This window comes from Olea europaea, chromosome 21, assembly GCF_002742605.1.
Source record: "Olea europaea var. sylvestris chromosome 21, O_europaea_v1, whole genome shotgun sequence".
NCBI classification, from domain to species: Eukaryota; Viridiplantae; Streptophyta; class Magnoliopsida; order Lamiales; family Oleaceae; genus Olea; species Olea europaea.
The window spans coordinates 10,937,598-10,961,220 of NC_036257.1; the positions used below are offsets into that span (position 1 = coordinate 10,937,598).

General features: G+C 35.7%; 4 protein-coding genes across 12 annotated transcripts; all 4 read right to left on the reverse strand.

The window, feature by feature from the left end:
• LOC111370613 (armadillo repeat-containing protein 3-like) lies at positions 1-2,134 on the reverse strand. Its single transcript, XM_022992407.1, has one exon. It carries the CDS (start codon positions 1,903-1,905, stop codon positions 187-189), a length of 1,719 nt encoding a protein of 572 aa, XP_022848175.1. The 5' UTR covers positions 1,906-2,134; the 3' UTR covers positions 1-186.
• A 1,591-nt stretch (positions 2,135-3,725) lies between these two features.
• Positions 3,726-9,527, reverse strand: LOC111370614 (protein TRANSPORT INHIBITOR RESPONSE 1-like). 5 transcript variants are annotated; one of them, XM_022992410.1, is made up of 6 exons: positions 9,387-9,527; positions 9,221-9,237; positions 9,085-9,136; positions 8,294-8,862; positions 5,404-5,896; positions 3,726-4,873 (listed from the first exon to the last, which is right to left on the reverse strand). In XM_022992410.1, exons 4-6 carry the CDS (start codon positions 8,827-8,829, stop codon positions 4,118-4,120), a joined length of 1,785 nt encoding a protein of 594 aa, XP_022848178.1. In that variant the 5' UTR covers positions 8,830-8,862; positions 9,085-9,136; positions 9,221-9,237; positions 9,387-9,527; the 3' UTR covers positions 3,726-4,117. The 5 variants fall into 5 exon arrangements, with proteins under 5 accessions (XP_022848178.1, XP_022848179.1, XP_022848176.1 ...); XM_022992411.1 differs by lacking the exon at positions 9,085-9,136; XM_022992408.1 differs by having other exon boundaries at positions 9,085-9,237.
• A 2,028-nt stretch (positions 9,528-11,555) lies between these two features.
• On the reverse strand, positions 11,556-13,685 carry LOC111370616 (armadillo repeat-containing protein 3-like). Its single transcript, XM_022992413.1, has one exon. It carries the CDS (start codon positions 13,458-13,460, stop codon positions 11,742-11,744), a length of 1,719 nt encoding a protein of 572 aa, XP_022848181.1. The 5' UTR covers positions 13,461-13,685; the 3' UTR covers positions 11,556-11,741.
• A 1,628-nt stretch (positions 13,686-15,313) lies between these two features.
• Positions 15,314-21,061, reverse strand: LOC111370617 (protein TRANSPORT INHIBITOR RESPONSE 1-like). 5 transcript variants are annotated; one of them, XM_022992417.1, is made up of 6 exons: positions 20,921-21,061; positions 20,758-20,774; positions 20,622-20,673; positions 19,831-20,399; positions 16,941-17,433; positions 15,314-16,410 (listed from the first exon to the last, which is right to left on the reverse strand). In XM_022992417.1, exons 4-6 carry the CDS (start codon positions 20,364-20,366, stop codon positions 15,655-15,657), a joined length of 1,785 nt encoding a protein of 594 aa, XP_022848185.1. In that variant the 5' UTR covers positions 20,367-20,399; positions 20,622-20,673; positions 20,758-20,774; positions 20,921-21,061; the 3' UTR covers positions 15,314-15,654. The 5 variants fall into 5 exon arrangements, with proteins under 5 accessions (XP_022848185.1, XP_022848186.1, XP_022848183.1 ...); XM_022992418.1 differs by lacking the exon at positions 20,622-20,673; XM_022992415.1 differs by having other exon boundaries at positions 20,622-20,774.
• Between the last annotated feature and the right edge of the window lie 2,562 nt (positions 21,062-23,623).

A 23,623-nucleotide genomic window follows, 5' to 3' on the forward strand; every position in this document is an offset into this window, starting at 1 on the left:
TAAATTAAAATAACCCACTTTATATTTATTAAAACTGCAGTACTATTGGAATCATGTTTATGGTTACAGTCATTTTCTATAAGCCCTTGTGCATAAATAAGTAGCATTATCTGAATCTATTTACTCAAATGGAACTAATATGTAGATATACAAAACAAGAATTGATAAAGATGGGATCACATTAATTCAAGAATGCCAAATCCCACTTATGATATTTTGAAATTTACTCGATGATAATCTTCGAATGATCATTTTTGCATCAGAAACCTCGGCCTCTGCGAGCTTTTCAATATTCCTCAAGTGCCCAGAATTCATGATCTTCTTTCTTGCACTGTTGCAACTAGTCAATGACATCAATATAGAGATCAAGAGCTTTTTGTTACCTGAATTGACCTTTTCTGGATCAAGCATTTGCATAAGCAAACCAACATTCTGATCGTTCTGCACGAATATTTTCCGATTTCTTGGTACAATTACCATGCTGGAGAGTGTTTCAGCTGCCATTTCGCGAATTTTGAATGGTTTTGAGTCGAGAAGTTTAACAAGAGCCGGCATAAAACCTGCATCACCCATTACCTTTTTGGCCTCCTCCGATGTTGCACATAGCCAAAATGCTGCTTTCAATGCCAATTCTTGAACCGAAACATCCCCATATCGAAGAAAATAAAGTATATGATCCATAAATCCATAATTGATCAGCATATTCAAAGAATCATAAGATGAGAAACATAAATTCACAATTCCTCTAAATCCCACCTCTCTTGTCTTCGATGAAAAAGATGATTTAGGATCCAATACACGTACTAATGCGCAAATTCCACCTTCTTTTACTATCACCTCCCTGATTGATTCATCCCCATAAGCCATAGCCTGCAGAAAATCAAGTGAACTTATCTGTATAATCTCATCTTTAGACCTGGCAAGCTTAACAAACAACGGAATCGCCCCTTCCTCAATGATAAACCTCTTGATTTCTTCAACCCCGACAAGATTTTTCAACACCTTACAAGCCAGGCTAACCAATTCAACTGCATTATCCCCATTATTACATATTTTCAACAGTATAGACACTCCACCATGAGAAGAAACTGACCAAGCATTTTCCGAATTCTCTGTGAATTTATTCAAACAGACTGCTGCGAATTCTTTGCTCAAATCACTTCCACACTCCAAAACTCTAATCAATGGTGAAATTATCCCTACCCTGACCAATACTCCTCTGAAGGACTGAAATCCTGAAATGAAGGAAACAGCCTTGGCAGCCTCCTCCTGAACCTCATTATCCTGAAAATCAAGAAAATTCACCAAGTAGTTGATGAAACTATCAATTTGAACTGCAATTTTTATATATCTATCATCTTCTTGAATGGCTTCATTGAAGGCAACTAGGGCTTGTTTCTTCATGTCAACACTGCCAATTTTGAGCCTGGACAGCAAATCATTAACATAGAACCTCATATCGTTCCAAGAAGCCGATATACTAGGCCTTGAAGCCAATATGGCAGAGCCATTTGAGAGCAAACCAAGAGCATATATTCCAGAAAGTCTCTTGATATGACTATCCAATTTTGAGGATACAATATCAAGATCACTTTTCATAAGAAGCTTCCCACTATATGATAAATCGATGCATCGTCGGGCAAGTTCGTCGCAGTCTTTAAGCGTTGTTAAAATCTTCTCTAATGTGCTAGACAGAGAAAAATTCTCGCCGAAATCACAATTCTCAATTGCAATGAGGTTGGTAAGAAGCTCTTCGAGCTTTGGGCGTATGGATTTCCATTTCACTGCAAAAACCTTGATTGAATAAGACAGAGAAATCAATGAAGAAATGTTCTCAATAGCTTGTTTCAATCCTGGCTTTCCTGTATTAACACTGCTTTCTTCTTCAGCCATGTTGAAATTCATTGGTTTTAAAGAAAACCCATTTTCTGGCAAAGATTTCAGATTCGGGCGATTCCAGAGTTTTGGTTGGAGAAGAAACAAGAATTGTATTGATTATGTTATCATGAAGCTAAAGACTGGGTCTGTCCATCTATCGCTATCTCTTTCTGTAACGAAATTTGTGTAATTTCACTGAAAATCCTAAATTAGCCCTCGTCGGCCCGTGACACTTCAAGGTCAAACTTGGCAGTAATGACTTTGTCAGTTGGGCCGTTGGAAGTTAAATTAACCATATGTTCCAATGAAATATAAGCCGAATGCTTTGACATTGTTTTTCCTATTTCTTTTGAAATTACACTCACCACCTTCCTTTTCTTTTGAAATTTCAATTACACTTCTTTTCCATTAAATATTTGACTATAGGAGAATAATGCTATTAACAGCTTGTTATTACATTAATAATAATGCTATTTAAAAAAAAAAAAAAAGTGTGTAGCTATCGCCGCCACGGCCAGCAGTGCTACCCTTCCTCCACTACTACCTATTTCTTTCACAACTGCCTCTCTCCACCGCAGGTGATGCAATCTAATTTTGCCGCCTGAGCTGCCATTTTTTACCACCACTATTTCTTTCTTCCACTACGTTTGCCACACCACAAATTCTGCAATTGTTAGCGAAACGAACAATTTCATATGGGAAATCAAGAATTTATCCTCCAAGAACCCTTTGCAAATCTTGAATAATAGTATTGAGAATCCTTCATTTTGGATTCTGATGGATCAGACTCTTTTTTTTGAGTGGTTTTGTGAAATTGGTATTTCGTGGCGGTAATGATGTTTTCAAGTGATGGTGGTGGTAGTCTCGGATAGTGTTGATGGTATTTTTGGTGCTTTTGTTCTGGTTTTTATTTCCGATAGTATAAATGTAGTCGTGACGATAGTTGTGGTGGTGGTGTAACAATAAATGTTACAAAGTAGGCAATGATGATAGTATAACGTTGAATATTTCAAATGATAGTGATATCGAGTCATTGACGATCGCAATGATGGTAGAAATATGTGAAACAAGTGTAATATAATTTTACAAAATGTAACACACTTTGTTACAACTTTTTATAATAATATAAAATAATATATTGAGAATAGAACAAATTTTAAAAGTATAGACTTAGTTAACGTTAAAAATGTAAGTTCCATTATGTACACTTTTCATTATGTACGCAAAAAGTTTACGAGTAAAATCATCCAAAAGGCTATGGCATCAAAATTTAATGATTGCACTAAAGAACTTGAGTGACAAAGAAGTGAAAAATCCAATTAATTGTCATATTGTAAGTACTATTATAATAATGTGGGAAAAAAAACAATTATTGACATCGTTCAATATAATTAAGAAATAAATATAAAAGATATATCCAGAATTTTGTAATAATATCATCTCTTTATTTATTACAAGGCGTGGATGTTGATATTAAATAACTTGCTCTTAAATCTTGAGAAATTTTCAATTTGTTGATTTCAAAATATCCGTCATCATTACTAAACTCGACTCAGGAGTCTTTAATCTCAATCACAGTTGAGTATAATTTTCTATCATAGTAGAAATTCTCAAAACAAAAATAAAACTACAAATATAAAGGGAGAAAAAAATTGTTTTGAAGTAAAGCATCAAAATTTCATTCCGCTAAAAAGATGCTTTTTCACAATTTAAGTCGACAAATAAGTCATTGCAGGCCAAATTTTAATGCCACTATGCCAATTGTCCCTTATCTATTTACCCTATGTGCTGATGCTTAACATAATGCATGTATAGACACTTGCCCTATCGCCTCTTAACGTTTCATCAGATGAATACTCTTTTATTTCTACACCCACAAACCATCAAGGGTCCAAAGATACTATGTAAGCAACAATTTTATCTTAACTTGATACAAAATGACTATTTTCAAGCAGGGGCAGATTTAGTGTGGGGACAATGGGGTCAGCTACCCCCACACTCAATTTCAAAACCTCATTATACAAACTAAAATACAACCCTTGTACAGGTATTAGTTGTTTTTACACTACAGCAAACCCACCTTTTGCCCCTGATTTAACAATCCTAGCTCTGCCCCTGCTTTCAAGAGTCACTTGGCCCATAGTTTTGGACGAGAATTTGATTAACAAACTGAAAGATATTAAAAGAAGCAATTACTAACCAAGAAATCTTCTTTTTTTAATTTTTTATTTCCAGGCGATCAAAGAGTGAGAACAAAAGGTGGTGCATCTCTTCTTGGCCCTGCTACCGAACGATAGACATAAACTTTGTCAGCTCGACTGTCATCACTTTCCTTGTCTTTCATTACCTCAACATTCAATCTCGGCATCTCCCTAGCAAGTCGCTGACATGCATTTATTGTCACATTACAAGATGACATCCATAATGACCGCATTGTTTCATATTTCTCTAGTCCAGACAGAAGAGCAGCATTCCCAAATGGACAATCTCTTATCTCAAGCTTCCTTAGCTTTGGACAACCTTCAAGAACGCACTGCATCCCCCGATCACTGCTGCCAGCAAAAGCCACAGAAAGTGTCTCGAGATTTTTGGCATACTTCCCAATATACTCGAAAGTCAGATCAGTTAGAAGGCCCGACATTGAAAGCCTCTGGAGCTTAGTGCAATTTTTAACCACTGCACCAAAGGCCTCATCCATGGGTTCATTTGTGAGGTAATCTGGCCGACCTGGATTCATTATGCAAAGGCGAAAGTGGGTAAAATTGGGGCAGTTCTGTACAATGGTGGCAACAGCAGCATTAGTCATCTGCCAGCAGAAGTAAAGGACATAATGGAGTTTTCTGCATCCACGAGATACAGCCACAAAACCTGACTCAGTCACCCCACGGCGAAGATGCTGGTCATAAGGATCTGCAGGGAAGACTCGTAGTTCTTCAAGCAAGGGACAGCTGGATCCAACAGCCTCAAGCCCCTTGTCTTCAACCGTATCAAGGACCTGTGTCAAAAGAATAATTTATACATTAGCACTTGCACTTTCAGTAAGTGAGCTGCTGTCAGTAATTGCAGGATAAAAGAAAGAGATCAGTGATATAGCAATAAATTCAAAACATACTAGTCCTGATTTTCTTCTCTCCTCTTCTTTTTTCTTTTGGGGTGGGAAAGATTGAAGTCATCATGACAAAAAGTTCAGAGACCTCATAAACATTCCTATGTACACTTGAAAATTTTCACAAATCCACACGCAGTATAAGTATCCAGAAATGGACGCCATCATAGCAATTAAAAGAACAATAAACTAATGCCACCACTTCCCAGTATCATTGAGGCAGACATATAAGAATTATCCTCAAGATTTCTATGCAAGGTGCATTTACTTTCATTTACAGCGAAAGAACCAAGAGCTAAGTCGACAATATAACTTTTCAAAGTCCTCAAAGACCACATACTATCCATGGTTAGAAAAGGCTTTGGAGGTCCAAGCTCCAGTGGATGAAACTCTGAACATATCAAATGTTAGTTTCTTACCCATAGGCGCCTCAAATTGGGGCAGTGAGCAAGAAGACTTCCAAATTCATCACTTCGAAGAGCCGTGTAGTTCAAGTTCAAGAAAGTCAGACTGGCACAAGCCACATAAAGAACAGGGAAGTAGATGGAAGCGACTTCCCATAAACCAGAAAGAGTTCGAAGATTTTTACAATTGCTGAAAGCAATCCCAAGGTCTCCAAATTGACCAGGCAAAAGCTCTTGCTGGAAGGAACCTGTACCAAGCTCCATCAACTGAGGAGCCCGCAAAAGCAGTCGTTGTAATTGGTCCAATGTAATAGTCTTATTGACCTTGAGAACCCTTAACGATTTGCACTGACTTACAAGTCTCTCAAGAGCATCAAAATTGACCTCACTGTCGAGGGTGGCAAAGTTCAGTACTTCCAGTGAACCAAAATCCTCAGGAAAGCAACTCAGCCAACCACCACAAAAGTCATCCATATCCACGTCCTGTATGTCAAGCTCAGTCAAGCTCCTGAAAGCCAGATGAAAAACAATAAGGGCACTGTAAGAATGATTTCAAATAACCTTTCTATTATTATTATTTTTTGGAAAACTCCAAACCGAAGCTTTCTTTTATTCTGATTTGTACGACTGCATGTTATTTATCTTTTAATCAACCCGTTTCCCTAGCAAAGTCTCACTGAGTTAATGGATGGTTGTTGATGTAAAGGAATGAATGAGGGAAAATCTAAATATTTGACGGCTTCCAAGTCCAGAAGTTATCCACGAAATAAAGTAATATAAAAGGATAACAAATTAGAGACTCTAGGTTCTAGACTTGCATCACCATAAGCTTATCATGACTGCATGAAATATTCATTTAGTGCTGAATGGAAAAGGACAGATCACTTGGCCAAAAATACTGAACATATTGCAAGTAACAACTTCAAGAATGGAAACTTCAATAAAGGCTAATGATTGTAAGGTGACTTATGCTAACTAACAGCCAACCAAAAAACTTAAAACTCAAAGATACAGGTGGCTTGATAAGGTTTCACCAAGAATTGAACTGAACTGTTCAAAATTTGATTCTTTGGTTGACATTCTTTATAGTATAACACAACCCTTTTTTCCATTTTGAAAGGGAACCAGATTAGGGGTGTAAGAGTGCATTCTATTGTATTTATGTACCAATAGAAAATTTGCGTTTACCTAAAAAGCTAAAAAATAAAATGGGAAACCGGTCATGATCTTGAGTAGGAAAACCAGTTTTTATTTTTTTTAAAATTTTTTAATTTTTTAACTCGTATCTGGACCCATCTGGACATTGCAGTTCAGGACCAATCCAGTTTGTCCAGTTCAGGGTTTTTTGTTTGCCCCTGTGAAATGGTCCAACTCCACATTATATATTTAGGAGCCATATGTAATGAAAGTCAGCCAATCCCCAGAAACAATGTGCTGGAAGACAATTTTAAAAAAAATAAAAAATCCATTTTGGGGAAAAACTGGTAATTGGTGAAAAGACAAAAATATTATAGTGAAATTGATCAAAAGGTGGAGAGTCAGGCATCAGACTTGCAAATCCAGTAAAAGAAGATTAGCCATATCTAAAACCATATGCAAGTGAATCAATTGACAAGCCATGTTGCATTTGCCATCATTTATTTATAGCATATTGAAAATGCTAAGAAGCACTAGGCATGTATGTCAAAGGTCAAAATTTCAAAACAGAATTTAAAATACTGTGGTATAATCAGACATAAAGCAAAATATCAGAATCAGATTGTAGTCACGTTTTAAGCAACAGTGGCATATCTTCAGGATATGCTAGAACTCGGTGACATACATATCTACTAAAACATAATGATTAAATTGAAGTCGAATCAACCTAAGCACTTCTTCAATATTTAAAGGAAATTTCCATTTTCGAAATTAATTGAAAGTGAAAAATAGCGCACTCTGAAATGGATAAACATGTCCAATCATGAAGAATAACTCAACCACTTAACAAGAAGAAACCAAATGAATAGTTCACAACATATTCACAGCATTATGGCTTTTTCTCTTGACCAATGAATATGGGGAAATGTGGACAACATGAGTGACATCAAGGAATGCTATCCATTAAATGCCATGTAAAAGGTCAAATGTCCATATCTAGAAAGCAACACCAAAAACCATTGAAAATGAAAATAAAGTTGAAACAATTCAAGTTTCCACTAAAATCTATGTTTCTCACGGCAAGACAAATCCAAAGAAATACACACAAACCCCCAATTCCCTACCCCAAAACTACGTTATCTATCACTCACCCATATCAAAGAAATGCAATTTTTTCAACCAGTCCAAATCCATGGATACACAATACCACATTTCCTCCTCCTTACTGATATATTAATCTATTCCTCATACACTTTGTCAAAAGAAACTGCTAATACCTTAAAATAGTACTATTTCAATCAATAATCAAAAGATTTTCATTTGATAAAGGAAGTTACCACAAAGCCTATTGAATCTTAGAGAACTCAAGAACAATCAAGAGAGCTACAAATGCATTCAAACACAAACCAAATTCCTAGTCTAGATTTAACAAAAGAAAAGGCAAAAATTTACAAAGAGGGCTAACTGAAAAGAGACAATAACAAACCATATCCAGTAATTAAAGTTGGCATGTCCAGAAAACAAACAATCTCTTCACAAAGCTAAGATGCAATGGGATCATGACAGACCATACTAACAAACATCAAAACAGGGACAAATGTACAATTCTAAAACTAGCCATTCAGTGAAAAAATTCCTATATCCAGAAATCGAGATATTTACAGCCCATACAATTCAAAAATTCAAGAAAAAGGAAACAACCAATTGCAACAATCATGACAAACAAACAAATTATATTTATAAAGATTAGGGAAAACAGCACACACACCTGCAATGGGTGGCAATAGCTTTGAGCCCATCTGTGCTGAATCCATCACAACTCATCAAAGATAAAGCCCTGAAGCCCGGAAATGATGTGGCCAGAAGCTCCAAGCTTTCATCACTGATAGTCATCCTCTTAAGCCTCAATTCCTCCAGAAAGGGGTAGACATTGGCAAACATAAGAAGCCAATAATGCACATCCGCTCCCCAATTTTGAGGGACCAAATTGAAATCGGAAAACCTAGGTTTCCCTTTGAGCGTGACACTCTTGATTTTTGTAAACCTTCTTGCCACAATCTCCGGAGAGACTGAATAGCAATTGCCTATGAAAAGTTTGGTTCTTGTCCAGCGCTCAGCATTGTACCAGTCCTTGCAAACCAGTGAAACTGAACTCCTGTCCTTGTCCGAGTTTAGAAATGAGAGAACTTTTTCCAGGACTTCATCTGGGAATGGAGAGGGTGACTGAGTTGACTCGGTGTTAGCTGAGTTTGATGGCGAATCTTTGGATTTCTTGGGGTTTGGTCCGTTTGGATCCGTTTGCATTTTAGTTAATAAATTGATTCAGACTCGGAAAAACTGCATTATAATCATTTTAAACAACAAGGTTTAGAGCGCATTCCATTAAAATATAATACAAAATGAAAATATCAAACATTTTCTCTGAAAATGGAGAACAGTTGTAACAAAGAAGAGAAACCTAAAAAATACAATTTCCTCTCAAATAATCAATACCGTGGACCGAGAAATTCATATGAATCAAAATAAATAAATAAAGCAAACAACCAAAATCCTGCTCACCGCGTTTGTACTATACGCAGAGAGTGGTGGCAAGGCGTTTTGCTGGAAAATTCTTCAAAAATATTTCATAATAATGCATCTTCAGCAACTTCAAAATCGTCGAAAATGTGCAAAAAAAATTATAGAATGTACATACCTATACCATTCCAGTAACTGAAACAAAAAAAAAAATCCATCACGAATCATAATTACCCAAATCAGAAAATATCATTTCTACATTTCAATATGCAAAAATTCATACATATGAAGCTACCTGAATGTATTGAGTTATTGGAAGAAGAAGAAGAAGAAGAGATTAATACCGCTTTCTCTCATTGTGCTGAATTGAATGGTTGGAGAACCTGAAGAGGCAAAGAAGAAGCTAACCACTTGCAGATTATAGCGATAAACAAAATCAAAAAGAGTACCAAAAGGATTATTATTATTATAAAAGATAGTACGTAGGTAGGGTTTTAAATTGATAAATTAATTATTAGGCACTCCACCACCTTAGCTGAAGCTGACAGGTTTGGCAGTGGCAGTGTCTAATCTGCACCATGTGTGATTTGCGCAACCCCTCTCGTTTCTTGACACGTATGCTCATTCCACGTCGGCGCATGTTAGAATACGAGTTGGAATTCAGAATAGAATAATGGGCATCGTTAGAACACGATGTGAATGAGAGTTTTCTAATTAAATTTTGTATAGGAAAGAAAAAATTAACATTTTTTTTATCAAGAATCCAAATAATGAATAATATATTAAGCTCGTGTTTGGTTTAAATTAAAGTTAAAATATTAAAAAATTTCGATCGTCAATCAACTCTGATGTTACTATATAGCACGTGCGAGGTCGACTAAGTACAAAGAACGATCATTTTCTTTTTTCACTCGAGCACTAGCAATGAGTCCATTCTCTCTTATTTGTTAAAAGTTGAACCCCAACTTTAAGTGCTCCCACCACTATTTACCTAAAGTATCATGAGGGAGGTGAATCGCGGGATGTGCCCCAACAGGTCAAGGAACAAGAACTTACCCATACATTGGTATCCACACCAATTTCATATCTCAGGAATCGAACATTCATACTGCGGCTGTCAATAAGGTTGAGACTACCTCACTCTTATCCTTTGCACCACTAGATTATGTCTGGGGGGGGGCATTTTCTCTTATTTGTTTTCAAGATTACAAATCATTCATTTCCAAAAAAAAAATTAATTTTTAGAAATAGATCAATTATTTTAGTGTCGTGCTTGAATAAAGAACGAAGTGCAAAATTTTAATATTTCAAACAACAAAATTGTTCATTCATTTAAATATTTTTTAATATATTTAAATTTTTATAACATTAATTAATTGTTAATTTAGTATTGAGATTATAAAAAAACTTTTCTCGATAGAGAATATTATAAGTTTTATTAGGAACCAAATCAAAATTCAATCATGTAACTAGAATGTTATATCGGTGGATCATTACATTAAACGTAGACGTTAGCCGAGATTAAAAGATAATTGTATATATTTCTATGAAGTTGAGGCACCCTATGCATCCAACTGAATATTTGTTAAATGGTAATTTTTGGACCAAAATGTACCATCATCGTATGGCAATGATTGATTAGGTTTAAGGTTCAATAAATAATTTTGATTAAAACCTACATCTAAATTATTGTCTCCCAAACTTTAAGAAGCCCATGTTACCAGCAATCATCCCCATCCCTCTCCATGTCTCTATCACTATCCAATTCCTGTACTCTTTGTATTTTTGTGTCTGTCTGTGTTTGTTCTTTTAATTTTGGAGTGGGATGGGTGGGTTACTTAACTCTTTGGGCACCTTTAGGGGTGGCAAATAACGAGCCGCTCGGTCCGTTCTGACTCCTTACAAGCTCGAGCTCATACTGGAATATGCTATGAATCAAGTCGAGCTCAATTTTTTTCACGACTCGTTTTGGATTCATGGGTCAGCTAATTTATTTAAAAAAAAAAAAAAAAAAAAAAAAAAACCAGCTTGACGCATGAAGCCCACGAGCCAAATGGTCAAATTAAACATAGTTTGTGAATATGAACTGAGCTCAAGTGTCAAAAGATCGAATTGACTTGCTTCGACTCGCTTCGACCAATTGCCACTCCTGTACACTTCCTCCTGCTGCTCTTTGGATGCTTAGAAGATTTGGGCTGTCATAGATACTGTTATGATTAGATTTTTTCAACTAACATGTTTTATTTTGCAAATAAAATTCATAATGATTATTTCTGGAAAAGATGAAGACTAATATCATATTCGGTATTAAACCGCACTAAAAGATATAATGAAGAAAGATAGATAAAATATTCTTCATTATCTTCTGCATACAAGATAAACATGCACAACAAAAAAATAATAGAATATAAAAAGACAAACAAAGACAGGAGGAGGCAGATCTTGTTAATTTGTACACCAATTCATGCTCTTCCTATGTGCAGTTGAGCACAATTCCATACAAGAATTCCAGCTAAATTAAAATAACCCACTTTATATTTATTAAAACTGCAGTACTATTGGAATCATGTTTATGGTTACAGTCATTTTCTATAAGCCCTTGTGCATAAATAAGTAGCATTATCTGAATCTATTTACTCAAATGGAACTAATATGTAGATATACAAAACAAGAATTGATAAAGATGGGATCACATTAATTCAAGAATGCCAAATCCCACTTATGATATTTTGAAATTTACTCGATGATAATCTTCGAATGATCATTTTTGCATCAGAAACCTCGGCCTCTGCGAGCTTTTCAATATTCCTCAAGTGCCCAGAATTCATGATCTTCTTTCTTGCACTGTTGCAACTAGTCAATGACATCAATATAGACAGCAAGAGCTTTTTGTTACCTGAATTGACCTTTTCTGGATCAAGCATTTGCATAAGCAAACCAACATTCTGATCATTCTGCACGAATATTTTCCGATTTCTTGGTACAATTACCATGCTGGAGAGTGTTTCAGCTGCCATTTCGCGAATTTTGAATGGTTTTGAGTTGAGAAGTTTAACAAGAGCCGGCATAAAACCTGCATCACCCATTACCTTTTTGGCCTCCTCCGATGTTGCACATAGCCAAAATGCTGCTTTCAATGCCAATTCTTGATCCGAAACATCCCCATATCGAAGAAAATAAAGTATATGATCCATAAATCCATAATTGATCAGCATATTCAAAGAATCATAAGATGAGAAACATAAATTCACAATTCCTCTAAATCCCACCTCTCTTGTCTTTGATGAAAAAGATGATTTAGGATCCAATACACGTACTAATGCGCAAATTCCACCTTCTTTTACTATCACTTCCCTGATTGATTCATCCCCATAAGCCATAGCCTGCAGAAAATCAAGTGAACTTATCTGTATAATCTCATCTTTAGACCTGGCAAGCTTAACAAACAACGGAATCGCCCCTTCCTCAACAATAAATCTCTTGATTTCTTCAACCCTGACAAGATTTTTCAACACCCTACAAGCCAGGCTAACCAATTCAACTGCATTATCCCCATTATTACATATTTTCAACAGTATAGACACTCCACCATGAGAAGAAACTGACCAAGCATTTTCCGAATTCTCTGTGAATTTATTCAAACAGACTGCTGCGAATTCTTTGCTCAAATCACTTCCACACTCCAAAACTCTAATCAATGGTGAAATTATCCCTACCCTGACCAATACTCCTCTGAAGGACTGAAATCCTGAAATGAAGGAAACAGCCTTGGCAGCCTCCTCCTGAACCTCATTATCCTGAAAATCAAGAAAATTCACCAAGTAGTTGATGAAACTATCAATTTGAACTGCAATTTTTATATATCTATCATCTTCTTGAATGGCTTCATTGAAGGCAACTAGGGCTTGTCTCTTCATGTCAACACTACCAATTTTGAGCCTGGACAACAAATCATTAACATAGAACCTCATATCGTTCCAAGAAGCCGATATACTAGGCCTTGAAGCCAATATGGCGGAGCCATTTGAGAGCAAACCAAGAGCATATATTCCAGAAAGTCTCTTGATATGACTATCCAATTTTGAGGATACAATATCAAGATCACTTTTCATAAGAAGCTTCCCACTATATGATAAATCGATGCATCGTCGGGCAAGTTCGTCGCAGTCTTTAAGCGTTGTTAAAATCTTCTCTAATGTGCTAGACAGAGAAAAATTCTCGCCGAAATCACAATTCTCAATTGCAATGAGGTTGGTAAGAAGCTCTTCGAGCTTTGGGCGTATGGATTTCCATTTCACTGCAAAAACCTTGATTGAATAAGACAGAGAAATCAATGAAGAAATGTTCTCAATAGCTTGTTTCAATCCTGGCTTTCCTGTATTAACACTGCTTTCTTCTTCAGCCATGTTGAAATTCATTGGTTTTAAAGAAAACCCATTTTCTGGCAAAGATTTCAGATTCGGGCGATTCCAGAGTTTTGGTTGGAGAAGAAACAAGAATTGTATTGATTATGTTATCATGAAGCTAAAGACTGGGTCTGTCCATCTATCGCTATCTCTTTCTGTAACGAAATTTGTGTAATTTCACTGAAAATCCTAAATTAGCCCTCGTCGGCCCGTGACACTTCAAGGTCAAACTTGGCAGTAATGACTTTGTCAGTTGGGCCGTTGGAAGTTAAATTAACCATATGTTCCAATGAAATATAAGCCGAATGCTTTGACATTGTTTTTCCTATTTCTTTTGAAATTACACTCACCACCTTCCTTTTCTTTTGAAATTTCAATTACACTTCTTTTCCATTAAATATTTGACTATAGGAGAATAATGCTATTAACAGCTTGTTATTACATTAATAATAATGCTATTTAAAAAAAAAAAAAAAGTGTGTAGCTATCGCCGCCACGGCCAGCAGTGCTACCCTTCCTCCACTACTACCTATTTCTTTCACAACTGCCTCTCTCCACCGCAGGTGATGCAATCTAATTTTGCCGCCTGAGCTGCCATTTTTTACCACCACTATTTCTTTCTTCCACTACGTTTGCCACACCACAAATTCTGCAATTGTTAGCGAAACGAACAATTTCATATGGGAAATCAAGAATTTATCCTCCAAGAACCCTTTGCAAATCTTGAATAATAGTATTGAGAATCCTTCATTTTGGATTCTGATGGATCAGACTCTTTTTTTTGAGTGGTTTTGTGAAATTGGTATTTCGTGGCGGTAATGATGTTTTCAAGTGATGGTGGTGGTAGTCTCGGATAGTGTTGATGGTATTTTTGGTGCTTTTGTTTTGGTTTTTATTTCCGATAGTATAAATGTAGTCGTGACGATAGTTGTGGTGGTGGTGTAACAATAAATGTTACAAAGTAGGCAATGATGATAGTATAACATTGAATATTTCAAATGATAGTGATATCGAGTCATTGACGATCGCAATGATGGTAGAAATATGTGAAACAAGTGTAATATAATTTTACAAAATGTAACACACTTTGTTACAACTTTTTATAATAATATAAAATAATATATTGAGAATAGAACAAATTTTAAAAGTATAGACTTAGTTAACGTTAAAAATGTAAGTTCCATTATGTACACTTTTCATTATGTACGCAAAAAGTGTAGGAGTAAAATCATCCAAAAGGCTATGGCATCAAAATTTAATGATTGCACTGAAGAACTTGAGTGACAAAGAAGTGAAAAATCCAATTAATTGTCATATTGTAAGTACTATTATAATAATGTGGGAAAAAAAACAATTATTGACATCGTTCAATATAATTAAGAAATAAATATAAAAGATATATCCAGAATTTTGTAATAATATCATCTCTTTATTTATTACAAGGCGTGGATGTTGATATTAAATAACTTGCTCTTAAATCTTGAGAAATTTTCAATTTGTTGATTTCAAAATATCCGTCATCATTACTAAACTCGACTCAGGAGTCTTTAATCTCAATCACAGTTGAGTATAATTTTCTATCATAGTAGAAAACTACAAATATAAAGGGAGAAAAAAATTGTTTTGAAGTAAAGCATCAAAATTTCATTCCGCTAAAAAGATGCTTTTTCACAATTTAAGTCGACAAATAAGTCATTGCAGGCCAAATTTTAATGCCACTATGCCAATTGTCCCTTATCTATTTACCCTATGTGCTGATGCTTAACATAATGCATGTATAGACACTTGCCCTATCTCCTCTTAACGTTTCATCAGATGAATACTCTTTTATTTCAACAACCGACAAACCATCAAGGGTCCAAAGATACTATGTAAGCAACAATTTTATCTTAACTTGATACAAAATGACTATTTTCAAGCAGGGGCAGATTTAGTGTGGGGACAATGGGGTCAGCTACCCCCACACTCAATTTCAAAACCTCATTATACAAACTAAAATACAACCCTTGTACAGGTATTAGTTGTTTTTACACTACAGCAAACCCACCTTTTGCCCCTGATTTAACAATCCTAGCTCTGCCCCTGCTTTCAAGAGTCACTTGGCCCATAGTTTTGGACGAGAATTTGATTAACAAACTGAAAGATATTAAAAGAAGCAATTACTAACCAAGAAATCTTCTTTTTTTAATTTTTTATTTCCAGGCGATCAAAGAGTGAGAACAAAAGGTGGTGCATCTCTTCTTGGCCCTGCTACCGAACGATAGACATAAACTTTGTCAGCTCGACTGTCATCACTTTCCTTGTCTTTCATTACCTCAACATTCAATCTCGGCATCTCCCTAGCAAGTCGCTGACATGCATTTATTGTCACATTACAAGATGACATCCATAATGACCGCATTGTTTCATATTTCTCTAGTCCAGACAGAAGAGCAGCATTCCCAAATGGACAATCTCTTATCTCAAGCTTCCTTAGCTTTGGACAACCTTCAAGAACGCACTGCATCCCCCGATCACTGCTGCCAGCAAAAGCCACAGAAAGTGTCTCGAGATTTTTGGCATACTTCCCAATATACTCGAAAGTCAGATCAGTTAGAAGGCCCGACATTGAAAGCCTCTGGAGCTTAGTGCAATTTTTAACCACTGCACCAAAGGCCTCATCCATGGGTTCATTTGTGAGGTAATCTGGCCGACCTGGATTCATTATGCAAAGGCGAAAGTGGGTAAAATTGGGGCAGTTCTGTACAATGGTGGCAACAGCAGCATTAGTCATCTGCCAGCAGAAGTAAAGGACATAATGGAGTTTTCTGCATCCACGAGATACAGCCACAAAACCTGACTCAGTCACCCCACGGCGAAGATGCTGGTCATAAGGATCTGCAGGGAAGACTCGTAGTTCTTCAAGCAAGGGACAGCTGGATCCAACAGCCTCAAGCCCCTTGTCTTCAACCGTATCAAGGACCTGTGTCAAAAGAATAATTTATACATTAGCACTTGCACTTTCAGTAAGTGAGCTGCTGTCAGTAATTGCAGGATAAAAGAAAGAGATCAGTGATATAGCAATAAATTCAAAACATACTAGTCCTGATTTTCTTCTCTCCTCTTCTTTTTTCTTTTGGGGTGGGAAAGATTGAAGTCATCATGACAAAAAGTTCAGAGACCTCATAAACATTCCTATGTACACTTGAAAATTTTCACAAATCCACACGCAGTATAAGTATCCAGAAATGGACGCCATCATAGCAATTAAAAGAACAATAAACTAATGCCACCACTTCCCAGTATCATTGAGGCAGACATATAAGAATTATCCTCAAGATTTCTATGCAAGGTGCATTTACTTTCATTTACAGCGAAAGAACCAAGAGCTAAGTCGACAATATAACTTTTCAAAGGCCTCAAAGACCACATACTATCCATGGTTAGAAAAGGCTTTGGAGGTCCAAGCTCCAGTGGATGAAACTCTGAACATATCAAATGTTAGTTTCTTACCCATAGGCGCCTCAAATTGGGGCAGTGAGCAAGAAGACTTCCAAATTCATCACTTCGAAGAGCCGTGTAGTTCAAGTTCAAGAAAGTCAGACTGGCACAAGCCACATAAAGAACAGGGAAGTAGATGGAAGCGACTTCCCATAAACCAGAAAGAGTTCGAAGATTTTTACAATTGCTGAAAGCAATCCCAAGGTCTCCAAATTGACCAGGCAAAAGCTCTTGCTGGAAGGAACCTGTACCAAGCTCCATCAACTGAGGAGCCCGCAAAAGCAGTCGTTGTAATTGGTCCAATGTAATAGTCTTATTGACCTTGAGAACCCTTAACGATTTGCACTGACTTACAAGTCTCTCAAGAGCATCAAAATTGACCTCACTGTCGAGGGTGGCAAAGTTCAGTACTTCCAGTGAACCAAAATCCTCAGGAAAGCAACTCAGCCAACCACCACAAAAGTCATCCATATCCACGTCCTGTATGTCAAGCTCAGTCAAGCTCCTGAAAGCCAGATGAAAAACAATAAGGGCACTGTAAGAATGATTTCAAATAACCTTTCTATTATTATTATTTTTTGGAAAACTCCAAACCGAAGCTTTCTTTTATTCTGATTTGTACGACTGCATGTTATTTATCTTTTAATCAACCCGTTTCCCTAGCAAAGTCTCACTGAGTTAATGGATGGTTGTTGATGTAAAGGAATGAATGAGGGAAAATCTAAATATTTGACGGCTTCCAAGTCCAGAAGTTATCCACGAAATAAAGTAATATAAAAGGATAACAAATTAGAGACTCTAGGTTCTAGACTTGCATCACCATAAGCTTATCATGACTGCATGAAATATTCATTTAGTGCTGAATGGAAAAGGACAGATCACTTGGCCAAAAATACTGAACATATTGCAAGTAACAACTTCAAGAATGGAAACTTCAATAAAGGCTAATGATTGTAAGGTGACTTATGCTAACTAACAGCCAACCAAAAAACTTAAAACTCAAAGATACAGGTGGCTTGATAAGGTTTCACCAAGAATTGAACTGAACTGTTCAAAATTTGATTCTTTGGTTGACATTCTTTATAGTATAACACAACCCTTTTTTCCATTTTGAAAGGGAACCAGATTAGGGGTGTAAGAGTGCATTCTATTGTATTTATGTACCAATAGAAAATTTGCGTTTACCTAAAAAGCTAAAAAATAAAATGGGAAACCGGTCATGATCTTGAGTAGGAAAACCAGTTTTTATTTTTTTTAAAATTTTTTAATTTTTTAACTCGTATCTGGACCCATCTGGACATTGCAGTTCAGGACCAATCCAGTTTGTCCAGTTCAGGGTTTTTTGTTTGCCCCTGTGAAATGGTCCAACTCCACATTATATATTTAGGAGCCATATGTAATGAAAGTCAGCCAATCCCCAGAAACAATGTGCTGGAAGACAATTTTAAAAAAAATAAAAAATCCATTTTGGGGAAAAACTGGTAATTGGTGAAAAGACAAAAATATTATAGTGAAATTGATCAAAAGGTGGAGAGTCAGGCATCAGACTTGCAAATCCAGTAAAAGAAGATTAGCCATATCTAAAACCATATGCAAGTGAATCAATTGACAAGCCATGTTGCATTTGCCATCATTTATTTATAGCATATTGAAAATGCTAAGAAGCACTAGGCATGTATGTCAAAGGTCAAAATTTCAAAACAGAATTTAAAATACTGTGGTATAATCAGACATAAAGCAAAATATCAGAATCAGATTGTAGTCACGTTTTAAGCAACAGTGGCATATCTTCAGGATATGCTAGAACTCGGTGACATACATATCTACTAAAACATAATGATTAAATTGAAGTCGAATCAACCTAAGCACTTCTTCAATATTTAAAGGAAATTTCCATTTTCGAAATTAATTGAAAGTGAAAAATAGCGCACTCTGAAATGGATAAACATGTCCAATCATGAAGAATAACTCAACCACTTAACAAGAAGAAACCAAATGAATAGTTCACAACATATTCACAGCATTATGGCTTTTTCTCTTGACCAATGAATATGGGGAAATGTGGACAACATGAGTGACATCAAGGAATGCTATCCATTAAATGCCATGTAAAAGGTCAAATGTCCATATCTAGAAAGCAACACCAAAAACCATTGAAAATGAAAATAAAGTTGAAACAATTCAAGTTTCCACTAAAATCTATGTTTCTCACGGCAAGACAAATCCAAAGAAATACACACAAACCCCCAATTCCCTACCCCAAAACTACGTTATCTATCACTCACCCATATCAAAGAAATGCAATTTTTTCAACCAGTCCAAATCCATGGATACACAATACCACATTTCCTCCTCCTTACTGATATATTAATCTATTCCTCATACACTTTGTCAAAAGAAACTGCTAATACCTTAAAATAGTACTATTTCAATCAATAATCAAAAGATTTTCATTTGATAAAGGAAGTTACCACAAAGCCTATTGAATCTTAGAGAACTCAAGAACAATCAAGAGAGCTACAAATGCATTCAAACACAAACCAAATTCCTAGTCTAGATTTAACAAAAGAAAAGGCAAAAATTTACAAAGAGGGCTAACTGAAAAGAGACAATAACAAACCATATCCAGTAATTAAAGTTGGCATGTCCAGAAAACAAACAATCTCTTCACAAAGCTAAGATGCAATGGGATCATGACAGACCATACTAACAAACATCAAAACAGGGACAAATGTACAATTCTAAAACTAGCCATTCAGTGAAAAAATTCCTATATCCAGAAATCGAGATATTTACAGCCCATACAATTCAAAAATTCAAGAAAAAGGAAACAACCAATTGCAACAATCATGACAAACAAACAAATTATATTTATAAAGATTAGGGAAAACAGCACACACACCTGCAATGGGTGGCAATAGCTTTGAGCCCATCTGTGCTGAATCCATCACAACTCATCAAAGATAAAGCCCTGAAGCCCGGAAATGATGTGGCCAGAAGCTCCAAGCTTTCATCACTGATAGTCATCCTCTTAAGCCTCAATTCCTCCAGAAAGGGGTAGACATTGGCAAACATAAGAAGCCAATAATGCACATCCGCTCCCCAATTTTGAGGGACCAAATTGAAATCGGAAAACCTAGGTTTCCCTTTGAGCGTGACACTCTTGATTTTTGTAAACCTTCTTGCCACAATCTCCGGAGAGACTGAATAGCAATTGCCTATGAAAAGTTTGGTTCTTGTCCAGCGCTCAGCATTGTACCAGTCCTTGCAAACCAGTGAAACTGAACTCCTGTCCTTGTCCGAGTTTAGAAATGAGAGAACTTTTTCCAGGACTTCATCTGGGAATGGAGAGGGTGACTGAGTTGACTCGGTGTTAGCTGAGTTTGATGGCGAATCTTTGGATTTCTTGGGGTTTGGTCCGTTTGGATCCGTTTGCATTTTAGTTAATAAATTGATTCAGACTCGGAAAAACTGCATTATAATCATTTTAAACAACAAGGTTTAGAGCGCATTCCATTAAAATATAATACAAAATGAAAATATCAAACATTTTCTCTGAAAATGGAGAACAGTTGTAACAAAGAAGAGAAACCTAAAAAATACAATTTCCTCTCAAATAATCAATACCGTGGACCGAGAAATTCATATGAATCAAAATAAATAAATAAAGCAAACAACCAAAATCCTGCTCACCGCGTTTGTACTATACGCAGAGAGTGGTGGCAAGGCGTTTTGCTGGAAAATTCTTCAAAAATATTTCATAATAATGCATCTTCAGCAACTTCAAAATCGTCGAAAATGTGCAAAAAAAATTATAGAATGTACATACCTATACCATTCCAGTAACTGAAACAAAAAAAAAAATCCATCACGAATCATAATTACCCAAATCAGAAAATATCATTTCTACATTTCAATATGCAAAAATTCATACATATGAAGCTACCTGAATGTATTGAGTTATTGGAAGAAGAAGAAGAAGAGATTAATACCGCTTTCTCTCATTGTGCTGAATTGAATGGTTGGAGAACCTGAAGAGGCAAAGAAGAAGCTAACCACTTGCAGATTATAGCGATAAACAAAATCAAAAAGAGTACCAAAAGGATTATTATTATTATAAAAGATAGTACGTAGGTAGGGTTTTAAATTGATAAATTAATTATTAGGCACTCCACCACCTTAGCTGAAGCTGACAGGTTTGGCAGTGGCAGTGTCTAATCTGCACCATGTGTGATTTGCGCAACCCCTCTCGTTTCTTGACACGTATGCTCATTCCACGTCGGCGCATGTTAGAATACGAGTTGGAATTCAGAATAGAATAATGGGCATCGTTAGAACACGATGTGAATGAGAGTTTTCTAATTAAATTTTGTATAGGAAAGAAAAAATTAACATTTTTTATCAACAATCCAAATAATGAATAATATATTAAGCTCGTGTTTGGTTTAAATTAAAGTTAAAATATTAAAAAATTTCGATCGTCAATCAACTCTGATGTTACTATATAGCACGTGCGAGGTCGACTAAGTACAAAGAACGATCATTTTCTTTTTTCACTCGAGCACTAGCAATGAGTCCATTCTCTCTTATTTGTTAAAAGTTGAACCCCAACTTTAAGTGCTCCCACCACTATTTACCTAAAGTATCATGAGGGAGGTGAATCGCGGGATGTGCCCCAACAGGTCAAGGAACAAGAACTTACCCATACATTGGTATCCACACCAATTTCATATCTCAGGAATCGAACATTCATACTGCGGCTGTCAATAAGGTTGAGACTACCTCACTCTTATCCTTTGCACCACTAGATTATGTCTGGAGGGGGGCATTTTCTCTTATTTGTTTTCAAGATTACAAATCATTCATTTCCAAAAAAAAAATTAATTTTTAGAAATAGATCAATTATTTTAGTGTCGTGCTTGAATAAAGAACGAAGTGCAAAATTTTAATATTTCAAACAACAAAATTGTTCATTCATTTAAATATTTTTTAATATATTTAAATTTTTATAACATTAATTAATTGTTAATTTAGTATTGAGATTATAAAAAAACTTTTCTCGATAGAGAATATTATAAGTTTTATTAGGAACCAAATCAAAATTCAATCATGTAACTAGAATGTAATATCCGTGAATCGTTACATTCAACGTAGACGTTAGCCGAGATTAAAAGATAATTTTATATATTTCTATGAAGTTGAGGCACCCTATGCATCCAACTGAATATTTGTTAAATGGTAATTTTTGGACCAAAATGTACCATCATCGTATGGCAATGATTGATTAGGTTTAAGGTTCAATAAATAATTTTGATTAAAACCTACATCTAAATTATTGTCTCCCAAACTTTAAGAAGCCCATGTTACCAGCAATCATCCCCATCCCTCTCCATGTCTCTATCACTATCCAATTCCTGTACTCTTTGTATTTTTGTGTCTGTCTGTGTTTGTTCTTTTAATTTTGGAGTGGGATGGGTGGGTTACTTAACTCTTTGGGCACCTTTAGGGGTGGCAAATAACGAGCCGCTCGGTCTGTTCCGACTCCTTACAAGCTCGAGCTCATACTGGAATATGCTGCGGATCAAGTCGAGCTCAATTTTTTTCACGACTCGTTTTGGATTCATGGGTCAGCTAATTTATTTAAAAAAAAAAAAAAAAAAAAAGTCAACTCAGCTTGACGCATGAAGCCCACGAGCCAAATGGTCAAATTAAACATAGTTTGTGAATATGAACTGAGCTCAAGTGTCAAAAGATCGAATTGACTTGCTTCGACTCGCTTCGACCAATTGCCACTCCTGTACACTTCCTCCTGCTGCTCTTTGGATGCTTAGAAGATTTGGGCTGTCATAGATACTGTTATGATTAGATTTTTTCAACTAACATGTTTTATTTTGCAAATAAAATTCATAATGATTATTTCTGGAAAAGATGAAGACTAATATCATATTCGGTATTAAACCGCACTAAAAGATATAATGAAGAAAGATAGATAAAATATTCTTCATTATCTTCTGCGGTGCATTTTGTACCAAATGTAACTATCAATGAACAAATTATTTTACTTATCGGAGAATTAGACTCCAAATATGTAATTAACGCAAGTTGCAGAAAATACAATGGTGAAGCAGCAAAGATTGCTATGAAGTATGTACAGGGGCGGACCCATATGGGATCATGTGGGGTCAAATGACCCCACAGTTTTTTGGATTTTTTTTTTTTGCTAAAAACTTAACTTTCGGCCCCAAAAAATCCAAATCCGAAAGGGAAAAATTTATATTTCAGGTGGTTTACACCAATTCAAAAATAAGATAAATAATTTGAAATTTCAAAATTCAGGTTTATATTTAGTTAATTAAAAATATTTATTAATTAAAGATAATAAAGTTATAGTTACATGATTAATGGTCACAAGTTCATATTTATGGGTCACAGATTTATTTAGTGGTCACATATCGTCAAATTAATTAGTCATAGAGGTCACGAGACAAATTTTGTAAGTCACAAATTATTTCGAAATCACAAATCAAAAATTTTATAGTCACAGATGATCAAATTTTAATGTCACAGATCAAATCGTTGATGTCACAAATTAGTTTATAGTTACAGATTATCAACTTTTAAGGTCATAGATAAAATCATTGGTCACGTATAACAAAGACTCCATTCCCGATTCCAATCCACTACCAATCCTTGGT

What these genes read in the sequence shown, in the direction of transcription:
- LOC111370613 (XM_022992407.1), bottom strand. Translation starts at nt 1,905, where the DNA reads ATGAATTTCAACATGGCTGAAGAAGAAAGCAGTGTTAATACAGGAAAG.
- LOC111370614 (XM_022992411.1), bottom strand. Translation starts at nt 8,829, where the DNA reads ATGCAAACGGATCCAAACGGACCAAACCCCAAGAAATCCAAAGATTCG. An exon ending in GCTATTGCCACCCATTGCAG is followed by an intron (nt 5,897 to 8,293) that starts GTGTGTGTGCTG and finishes TCTGGCTTTCAG; the next exon opens with GAGCTTGACTGAGCTTGACA. An exon ending in CCAATTTGAGGCGCCTATGG is followed by an intron (nt 4,874 to 5,403) that starts GTAAGAAACTAA and finishes CTTTTGACACAG; the next exon opens with GTCCTTGATACGGTTGAAGA.
- LOC111370616 (XM_022992413.1), bottom strand. Translation starts at nt 13,460, where the DNA reads ATGAATTTCAACATGGCTGAAGAAGAAAGCAGTGTTAATACAGGAAAG.
- LOC111370617 (XM_022992418.1), bottom strand. Translation starts at nt 20,366, where the DNA reads ATGCAAACGGATCCAAACGGACCAAACCCCAAGAAATCCAAAGATTCG. An exon ending in GCTATTGCCACCCATTGCAG is followed by an intron (nt 17,434 to 19,830) that starts GTGTGTGTGCTG and finishes TCTGGCTTTCAG; the next exon opens with GAGCTTGACTGAGCTTGACA. An exon ending in CCAATTTGAGGCGCCTATGG is followed by an intron (nt 16,411 to 16,940) that starts GTAAGAAACTAA and finishes CTTTTGACACAG; the next exon opens with GTCCTTGATACGGTTGAAGA.